Source organism: Podarcis erhardii (genome assembly GCF_964252035.2).
Source record: "Podarcis erhardii genome assembly, chromosome: 15".
Lineage (NCBI taxonomy): Eukaryota > Metazoa > Chordata > Lepidosauria > Squamata > Lacertidae > Podarcis > Podarcis erhardii.
In genome coordinates this window covers 39529468-39539994 of record NC_138505.1, presented here as the reverse complement: position 1 = coordinate 39539994, position 10527 = coordinate 39529468, and the positions used below count along the sequence as shown (strand labels likewise).

The following is a 10527-nucleotide window of genomic DNA, read 5'->3' as shown; positions in this document are numbered from 1 at the left end:
TTGGCAAAAAATTAAATCCAGGGATGTTCAGAGTTGCCTGTTGGGCACTGTTCTCTTAAAATACCCCACAGAGCTGAATAGCAGGCCTGTTGTCATAGCCGCTAGGCCAAACTAGCTTCCAGTTGCCAGCCCAAGGCAGAAGTGGCATTAAGGGTGTGATTCTCTCTTGCCCCAGCAGCACAGTTTCCTGCTCAATACCCAACTTGAACATAATGCACAGGTCACCTCTCCATTTTTGTACAATCATTTATACAAATTCAACAGAGGTAAAACTGTATCGGGAAAGAAGGTTGGGGGTTTTCACCACCACTTTACAACAATGGCACTTATCAATACTGAAATCCCCCCCTTTCGTGACAATCAGAAATTAACCAGGTTAAATATGGACAACAAGAACTCACTCAAACCCTGAAACTGTTTGATTTTAAGTCATATAAATGGACTTTTTACAGCAAGTATGAGAGTATTTTAATGCCTTCCCATATGCACAGCTGTAATTGGAAGTTTCAGTCGAGAAAATGTGGTTTTTTTATACAGGGAAAAACTTGGCAATTTGTTTGTTCTGTATTTTACACCTCCTTTTCTCCACAACATGCTTACAGTGTTATACAAAGCAGTATATAAAACTTCCATTAAACATGCTTTTTCATTTCAGAGGATTAACCTACTCCCCACTCCCCCATCCCAATTGGGGTATAACTCTCAGCAGGTAATTTAAGTGGTAAGAAGTTCAAATTCTCTTCTATCTCAAGATAAAACTTGGCAATCTGAAACCAATGACCAAACACTTGCAATGCATTCAGTAACTGCATAAATAACTTTTTTAAACAAATTTGTACAAAAATAGTTCTGCATAACGTTGGATGTAACAAAAAAGTTCAAAAGGCAGAAAAACAGGCAATGGCCCACCTTAATAACCCCAGAATTAACATTGCTTTTGACATTTTCAAAAATGCTTTAAAAATTTACACATGCTCCAGCTGTGGTATATAAATAGGTGTTCCTCAGTGTTCTTCTAGGCATGAATCCTTTGCTGTCACCAGAGGAAGGTATGTAAAGAGCCTGGGCAAAGTGTCAAAAGATCCCATCCAGGCTAGAACCTTTGTGGGTGGGTTTCAACACCACATGTTCCTGTACAGCCCAAACAGTCCCCCAACTTGGCATATTCCACATCTCCCAATTGAAAATAAAATTCCTTCTGTGGTCTCCTGGAGTCCTTTTTTCAGCTCCTGGTTATTTACAAACTTGCCCCAGTAAACACTAACTCAACTTCTGCAGCAGTTTCTCTTCCACTTGACTAAACTGAATGCTCACAGACATCTCTGCGATGAACTGCTCACAACCTTCCTTGGTCACTTGCTTGCAGTACCTCAGATCAATCCGGCAGATGCTCCCACACCGCTTGAAATAGGAGAGACATTGGTCTGTCACCTTATTGCAGTCTGTCGGGGAGACAAAAAATAGGAGGAAGGTTGGCTTAGGAGAGCCATTCTTAAACTCTTAAGAGGCCTTTGCTAGGGCTATGAAGCTTAGATGTGTTTTTGCATGGGCTGCAACTGAATAATCCAATCACAGCCACTGCAGAAGTCCTCTGAGGAGGCTACCTGTTGCATCCATATGGATTACAATCATACCTCGGCTCCTGAATGCCGTGGGAGTCGAGAGTTCTGGCTCCCAAATGATCGAAAACTGGAAGTGATTGTTCCGGTTTTTGAATGTTCTTTTGCAAGCCAAATGTCTGACGGGGCTTCCTGCAGCCAATCAGAAGTTGCTCTCTGGAAGTCAAACAGGCTTCCGGAATGGATTCTGTTTGACTTCAGAGGTACGATTGTACTGCTCTGGCCTTGCTGCCTCTTCTAAATCAGGAGCCACATTCAGAACAGCATATAGATAGATAAACAAAAACATGAAGTAATGAGGAGGGGAGAGAGTGAAGGAAAGGTAGTCTTAATTGGAACACTTGCCTCTCACTTTATAAGGCTCAAAGGTGCTTACAAAAGTTTTCCACAAAATACCTCACACACTGTCTGCTACCAGAAACATCTCCCTTTGATGGCAGGATTATTGGGTGGCATTTCCTGTCCTCATTCTGTGGCCCTTAAGTCAGAAAAGGTGTCTCAGCTATCTGAAATTATGTGCTAAGGGCCCACAACAAAGGAACTGAAGGAAACAAGGCATTTTCCACCCTATTCTTATCTGTGGCTCTGCTTCCACTACAGAGAAAGGTGTATAGCAAGGTACGCCAAATGTTGCTGGATCCCAACTCCCAAAAATCAAAGCAATGAAAATAATGCACTGGGTACAAGAAAATGAGAGAGGTCGTCCACTGCACAAAATAGGTTTGCTGTGGTTCCTAATGCCCAACAGACTTTGGAAAATGGCCTCCAGTCTCCCTCATCCCCTTGTTCCAACAAAAAGGAATTGCCCCTGAAGGATTCCCATCTCCCCTTAATAAAGGTTGAATGTTAGCAGAAGCACAAACTTCTTGGGCACTTTGAAAACTTCTTGTCTCATTTTCTTGGATTCCCATTCTCACCATCCATGACCACAGGCCATGCTGACATCAGGTGGGTCATGTATTCTCCAGCGATGGTGTAAAGGAAGCACCAGATTGAGGTGGTGCTGGGACTGTATGTGGAGCTGAACATCAAATGATGAGTGGGCTGTTCTGCTCTTTAAGGCAGCATTTCAATCTTCATCACAGGGCCCTTAAAATTAGGCAGCTGAATCTGACCTTTCCGTTAGCACCCCTCCACCCCCAATCTCATACCTTGCAAAATAACTTCTGTTAGGGAGTCCCGTGTGGTGGTTCCCACAGCTGTTAGCAGGTTAATAGACTGATCTGTCATGTGGTTGCAGTAACTGAGGTTGAGCTTGGACAGTAGAGGCATGTGCCGGATAATCAAACGCAGGGAAGCATCAGTGATGTCCAAGCCAGACAGGCACAGCTCTGTGATGTGGCGCAACTTGCTCCGGTTGTCAATTTGGCCTATACAAGAAGCAAGGACCCGGGGGGGGGGGATGGGAGAGAAATGTTTATTTTTTAATTAAATTCTCTAACCACTGAATACATCAGGCTGAGCTATATGAGATTACAAATGCCTAAAATACAATGGAAGTAGAGGCATTTCCCAAAAGTCCCTAGACTTCCAAATGAGAAAACTGCATGTAGACAGCTGCTCCAAATAGAGATTTTTGATAAATGGGTTTTTATAAGTGGGTGCATAAAACTGAATTTTACACAGGAGCATAATACACACAGAGACACAATCAGTAGAACTGGTATAGCTGAAAAGCAATCCTAGAATTCTCAGGAAACATTTGAATCCTGCACCTAACCCACTACCACATTTATGTTTTTTCCTTCTGCGTGTTGGCCCAAATACAAAGGAAAGAGGTTATACCTGGCCTGTTGTCAGTTGGTGGTGACAAAAGATCTCTCATTTGTGCATCTTTTAAGCCTTCCACCCACTGCGCATCCAGTGTTCGGAGGAGTGGACAACTAGAACTGCAGAGAGCAGACACTGCAATCCACGAGCACCCTGACAAGAGCAGATCTCGGAGACCTAGGGAAGTGAGCACACAGCACACTGAGCAGATATTTCTTTGGGGAGTGCAGGGGGAGGAGGGGAGGCATTCTAGTTTTACAGTAAGAGGTTGAAGAGTTTCCTGCTTAACACAACCAACAGGATGACAAGCAGCAATGAAGAACCTGTGCCGCTTTAGATGCTGTTGGACTACGACTTCCATCAACTTAAACCACAGGCCATGCTGGCTGATGGAAGCTTGAGTCGAAGAATATCTGGAGGGCCACAGGCTCACCAGGCTCTGCTTTCAAAAGTATTCCTAGTGCCTTTCTCCAGAGAGCAATAAACTAACAGCTGAAATAATATTGCAGGTGAACATAAATAATGGCCAAGCTTAGAGGCAGGTCGCTAGGACACTAAAACGTCGTTCTTGTACAAAACACATACAACTTCCCGAGTTTATCGAAAGGAACAAATGTAGGCCTCGTCATGAGCCACCTTTAATGTATCGGGCTCTGCTTCCCACTCCTGCCTGGGTCTGCCACAACATTTCCTGTGCAGCCTGTTGTACCAGGGCCAGACTGTAGCCACTCAGGAACCCAGACAGTATTACTATCTGAAACATTAAAAGCAGTTAACTGGGCTCTGAGGCTGCGATGTCCATTTCTTGGCCTCAGCAAGGTAGAGAAGAGAATAGTGTTCATTTAGGCCTCTTTCCCGCAAAAGGTAGGAGATGTGATGTGTGTGACTCCCTGGGCACATTGTAGTCACTGCAGACCTACCTGGGAGCCTGTTGATGAGCCAGCTCAGCTGCTTTTTCGATATGTTTGTCCCACTTAAATCAAGCGTGACCGGCTGCCTCCTAATAATACCACTGAGCATGAGAGGGGTGATGGATTTACAGTGGTTTAGGTCTATTTTGGTCCACAGTCTTTTATCACAGCACCTAAGCAGATCAGGAAGAAGGTTTCATAAGAAAGCTGGTCTGGCACTTGGGACAGAGAGACCTACACAATTTCTTTAAAAACCTCAAACAAAACCAGGGGAAATGGGAAGCCTACATCGAGCAGCTTGAGTTTTGCATCAGAAAAAAAAGTTTATAAATAGGATGAGAATTTTTCAAAATTCTGATGTGGATACAGATACCTGGACTTGCTTGAACATGTGGTAAACACCTAACACACTGGCTGGGAGCTTGTGGCCTTCCAGATTTTGTTGGACTCACAACTCCTATTGGACACAGTCAATATGCTTAATAGTCAAGGACAGTGCTTTTTCTGGGGGGACGCATACCCCTAAACATTTTGTGAATCTATGTTTGGCCTCATTGAGGGGCAGTATTTCAATATGAGTAGGAAAATGAGAGTACCCCTAAACATTTTTTTTATTTTTTATGGGGGGGGGGAAGCACTGGTTAAGGACACTGCGAAAGGTGGTCCAGCAAAATCTAGAGGGTCACAGGCTCCCTATCATGGACCTTGCATGAATGGAGCCCATGATATCTTCAGGGATACCTGGATAATTACTGCAACGTTCCAGAAACTGAATCGCACTGGATTTTAAGAAATAAGTGAGCAGGAAGTTAATTCCCTGGAACACCCAACCAAACCCTCTCCAAAGCCATTATCAGTGTCCATCAAACTCAGATATTAGAAATATGACCACAGCATCTCACCTGCACCTTTTAAAAGAAATCAAGATGTCTAGAGGTTATTGTATTTTAGTCTTCTGTTGGAAGCTGCCCAGAGTGGCTGGGGAAACCCAGCCAGATGGGCAGGGTATAAATAATAATTTTTTATTATTAGAAACCCCCCTTTTATGATACAAAGCCAAGATTTACAGGATTCTGCAGGTGGCACTGGAATCTTTTCTTGAGTTTTATTTTCCCAAATGTCATGGCCCTGGCAATCCTGCTCTCTAGAACTTGTTCCTTTCCCACTACCAAGACACAAATACCTCCGATGCCCCTTACCATCTGTTCCAGGTCTTGCAAACCCTCATGCAGAGACACAGTTCGCTGTGGCTGAGGTAGCTGAAGACAGCCATCCAGACTTCCCTTTGCATGACGTGGGCCTCCCCATCATCCAGCGGGAGCGAGTCTGGGGGCGGGCTGATGGGGGGCGGCCGGATGACGTGACGTTCCATCTGAATGCACTTGGGGGGCGAGAGGGAGCGGGGAGGCCGGGCAGCTGCCCGGGGGGTGCTGCTCCGGAGGCTGGACAAGAGCTGGTGCCGGAGTTCTCGGGGGGTTCCATTCAAGCCTTTGCTGAAGCGGTGAGGCCGCTCGGGGCCCAGCACCCGCTTGGGCTCCTCGTTCTCACTCTCCGGCTCAGACTTGATGGGCTGGTGATTCTCATTGGCAAGGCTGTTCTCCGTCTTCTGGATCTCCTGGTTGAGCTCTTTGCTCAGCTCCTTGCTCAGCTCCTTGTTTGGGAGGCGGGTTTTCCGCCGGATCTTGAACTTCTTCTTGTCTCGGGACTCTGCGCCCTCTGAGCTTGGCCCCGCCGTGGGGGAGCTGGAGCGAGACTGATCACTCTCCTTGCTTTTGGGAGGTCCCTCTGGGAGGTCCTCCTCAGGCTCCTGCTTGAACCGCCGGACTGGCTTGACCAGGGCAGCTCGGTCATCTGTGGCCTTCCACGATCGCCTCTGGAAAGGGAAGGTTCTGGCTCAGTACAAAGGCAATGGCCACCCCTCAAGCCTATAGACTAAAACTGCTTTCAAGGGGTCCTTTCCTTTCAGGGGCAACTGTAGCTTTGTGAAGAAAGCTTGGGCCCTTAAAAAGATCACCTGCTCTTCCAACAAAAAGCCCTCAGAATTTTAGTTGGGTATTATACAGCCCAAGCTTTTACAGCTCCACCACCATTCAGTCAGTGGTGCAGGTGGGCCTTGAGATTCTCAAGAAATTCCCTCAACTATAAATGTCATCCAAAACATGGTCTAAGTAGATACGGAGGAAGGACACACAACAAATTAGTTATATGATGGGCATTCTGCATCCAAATCACAATTTTCTAACTCAGGTTGACATTTTACCATAGGCCTGCGAGGTTTTCACAGAGGCAGAGTAAAACAGCAGGGCTGCTCTTCTTTTTCGCCGGGAGGGGGACTGAATTTCATTGCTAACCATATCTCCATGTTGCAAGAACCAATAATTAATCAAACCTAAGATTCCAGGTGTGTAGGCAGAGCTGCAGAAGACACACCAGCTGTCCCCCCTCCCCAATCTAAGATTCAAAACCTGCCATTTCCAGAATAGCCACAGCAAGTCATTGGATAGGTGAGTGAAGTAATGGAAGAAATCTACACCATTTAATGTAGTACCTTTTTCCTGAACAGCTTCTCTTCTTTGCCTAGTTTTAACTGTGGTCAGAAAGGGATTGTGGGGTGGGAGAGAGCAAAGAGACAAGACTTAGTATAAACAACTTAGCTAACACACACACACACACAGTACATAACATTTTTGTATGACGTTTCAGTGACCAAGGACTGCAATCCTGTACACCAATGAACTATTTAATTCCCATAGAATCCAAGGGGATTTAGGTAACCTGCAGGAAGAACTGCAGTCCAAGGGTTTTACAATTCAGGTGTAAAATACATGATTTACCGTATTTATTTCTTAGAATACAGATTTTAAAAATTAAACAGCTGAAAATATTGGATAGTATGAACATCAACATCTACAGTGTAAATGGAAGGAGATAATGAAGCTGACTATAAGCCTGTGGGCAAGGCTGCTTTTTTAAATTGTGTAAACCTGCTTGTTAGTTAAGACACTTACAATCACCACTGGCTTGCTCAAGGCTACCTCAGGAGTTTTCAGGCGAGGTGACATTTGAACAGAGAGCTTCCTAGATCATAAATCTTTGCCACTCAGTCGCACCAGGACCCGGTATTTAGGAATGGTTAAAAAATGATGTTAATGGAATGGGAAACATTTATGAGAGCTCCAAGGATGGGATGGTGGAGGGAGATGGAGAGGACGGGTGGTATCCTCCAATCTCTTGAGAAATCCTCAGAGCAGGATGTAAAGGTAAAGGTAAAGGTACCCCTGCCCGTACGGGCCAGTCTTGACAGACTCTGGGGTTGTGCGCCCATCTCACTTAAGAGGCCAGGGGCCAGCGCTGTCCGGAGACACTTCCGGGTCACGTGGCCAGCGTGACATCGCTGCTCTGGCCAGAGCCGCACACGGAAACGCCGTTTACCTTCCCGCTGGTAAGCGGTCCCTATTTATCTACTTGCACCCGGAGGTGCTTTCGAACTGCTAGGTTGGCAGGCGCTGGGACTGAGCAGCGGGAGCGCACCCCGCCGCAGGGATTCGAACCGCCGACCTTTCGATCGGCAAGTCCTAGGCGCTGAGGCTTTAACCCACAGCGCCACCTGCGTCCCTTAGAGCAGGATGTAGAGAAGGGCTTTTTCACCTTTCCATGTCCACAGAGCACCCAGGAAAAATACGCTTAAAAATGTGTGACCTTGCCAGTCCCAAAGATGCACACTGAGTTGGGACTGCACAGGGCACCTTCAAAGGAAGAAAACGGCTACTAGGAAGGAAGGGGAAAAGGGAGATTCACAGCACCAGTCTGCAAAGACCCATAAGTGCCACCTAGTGGCTGAGACAGGAAAAGAGGTTTGTTTTAGGAATGGGCTGTAACCTTAGCAATGCAGGAAGCTATTGCATCCCAGGTCAGTGTTGCCTACACTGACTGGCAGCGCCTCTTTGGGGTCCCTTTCCCATCACTTGTTATTTGATTATTTCTTTTCTTCTAAACTGGAGATGCTGAGTACTGAACCTTGGACCTTTCGAATGATATACCTGCTCTCTAATACAGACCTTCTTCACTCTCTGTCTTCCAAAGAACATCATGAAGTAGAAGTTTATCATTTGGGGGCCTCTCTAATTCTAGAAACTGAATGGATCGTTAGCAACAGCCAGAGTCTTTCCTGCTTTCCCCTGGAGCACAAGGGAGCAGGCACTGCATCGTTTGTTTTAAATAGTTAATTTTTTTTAACCTATTACCATTCATACAGCATCTCCCCAACATCTATGCAACATGTTGTATAAATATTAGTATCATGTAGAGCAGAGCTATAAATGAGATGCAACTGCCTTTTAAACAATGATGATAAAACAGTTAAAGTAAGGAGGGATAGGGTAGAGGTCAAAGAATTATTAGCAATAGTGGTTAACCATTGGATCCTAAGCATGTCTGCTGAGAAGCAAGCCGAAAGGTAAGCATGCTCCAAGGGTTGCAGCCCAAGAGACTGGATCACTGAATCAGAAGACCCTGGCTGGTCTCCTTGCCTCTGCCGTGGCCTTCAGAAAGCCACTCTGCCTAACGGCCCGACTTCTGCAACATGGAGAATACTGATCTACCTTACAGGGCTGTTGTAGGTACTGTAACAAGGTAGCATCAGTAAAGCACTCATGCGTTTGAATGCTCAAAGACTGAGCCTTATTACTATGGCTTTTGCTGCAGCACTTTGGCTTGCTATCTCAAGACACCTGCCTGACAGCAACATTCCACAAGCAGCTTTGTCAGTTCCGACATGTCACACAATAGCTGGCGTTGATCCACGTAGGTGGGCAAGCAGGCTGGGAGCATTTCCACCAGGCTTCACTCACAAGGCCACTTCCCACCTCTAAGGTCTCCCAAAGAGGCCCAATACCCCCCCCCCGGGAGAACACATACCCTCTTCCTCATGGCAGGCTCTTGGGGCTTCTCGAATTTCCGTTTCCGCCGTGGGTGGACTTCCTCAGACTTTCTCCTCAAAAGAGGGTCAACTGGAGACTTCTTGGGATGGTCATCGGACTTCTTCCGAGGGGGCTCCTCGCACTCGACTTTCCGCTTGGTGGCGTCTGGGACAACCTCTTTGTTCTCTCGGTTGATCTTCTGCTCTTTCAGGAGAGAGCCGGGCAGGTTTGACGCGTACTTGAACCCTGGTCCGCGCTTTTGCTTGTACGCCAGAGAGACAAAGCACACAAGCAAACTTTATATCTTATGCTTTTACGTCGTGGCTTATAGGTAGTAACGTGGGTTTTCTGGAAAATGGGAGGGGGCAAACCTCTGACCTTCCAGATGTGGACGGAAGTTGCTGGTCAGCACTATCGGGGGGGGGGCGCGGGCACAGGCTTCCCACCCTGCCTCTAGAAAGTGATTTCACTTAGTAAACAAAGCTTTAAAAATATTGCTGGCATCCACACCCAGTGAAATTTACTGGAATACTTGTAAAGACTTTAGAGGCAAAAGCAAAAGGATAGTTCAGCTGAAAAATATTAATTATGATTGAAACGGCCAAGTTCAGCAAATACTGTATTTGCAATTGGCAGCCATTTACTGTCACTAATGATATTATGAAACACAAAATTTCCACCCTGCACCACAGCTTGTAAGTGGCAGCAGAAATTCAACCCACTGATTCCTTCCCAAGGTCCTGTGCCCACATTATTATAGTCAGGGAATCTTGTCAACTCTCTCTAGAGTTATGTTCAGTGATTCCCTTTTTTCTGTACTCAAGCCAGAGCTAAAGGGCCAGCAACAGTTGGCTCCACCCGCTAGCTCCTGCCCTCAAGGGTTGAGGGGGAAGGACACATTAAGAGTGCAATACAGCACAATCACATCTTACACACATTTAATTTGTGCAATTTCAATCTTGCACAGTTGAATTTGCACAGATTAAAACCACGCAACACTTTCCTGGTATGAAAAGAGCTTTCAAGCTCTCTGCCTTGCTTACAAAGGAAGGCCCACTCAGTGCACCAGCGAAGGGTTAGGATGCTCGCACGGGGCAGTTCAAGTATATGAGGAACCCTTGGAACTGGACCCCTGCACAAGATGAAATTGCAGTTATATATAAAACTCTACAGGGGAAGTTAAAGCTACAGGGTTGGGATTCAGAAAGGGTTAGAGAGACACAACCTGCGCCTCCTTTCCCCTTGTCTGCCTCTGGCCAGAAGTGTGTTAAATTAGTTGGGGGGGGGGAGACACATTTTAAACACCAC

The 10527-nt window shown here is 46.1% G+C and overlaps 1 protein-coding gene across 4 annotated transcripts in view; it reads right to left on the bottom strand.

Moving 5' to 3' along the window:
• Positions 1–232: 232 nt before the first annotated feature.
• The window catches only part of KDM2B (lysine demethylase 2B), an 86425-nt gene continuing 76130 nt past the window's right edge, over positions 233–10527 (bottom strand). For 3 of the 4 annotated variants that reach the window (XM_081842220.1, XM_081842222.1, XM_081842223.1), the window contains 7 exons: positions 9218–9490; positions 6849–6887; positions 5500–6173; positions 4310–4473; positions 3405–3566; positions 2771–2989; positions 233–1442 (listed from right to left, as the gene is read on the bottom strand). In XM_081842220.1, coding sequence (XP_081698346.1) covers positions 1261–1442; positions 2771–2989; positions 3405–3566; positions 4310–4473; positions 5500–6173; positions 6849–6887; positions 9218–9490 — 1713 coding nt within the window. In that variant the 3' untranslated portion in view covers positions 233–1260. The remainder of the gene's footprint in view (positions 1443–2770; positions 2990–3404; positions 3567–4309; positions 4474–5499; positions 6174–6848; positions 6888–9217; positions 9491–10527) is intronic. The other variant, XM_081842221.1, reaches the window with a different exon arrangement.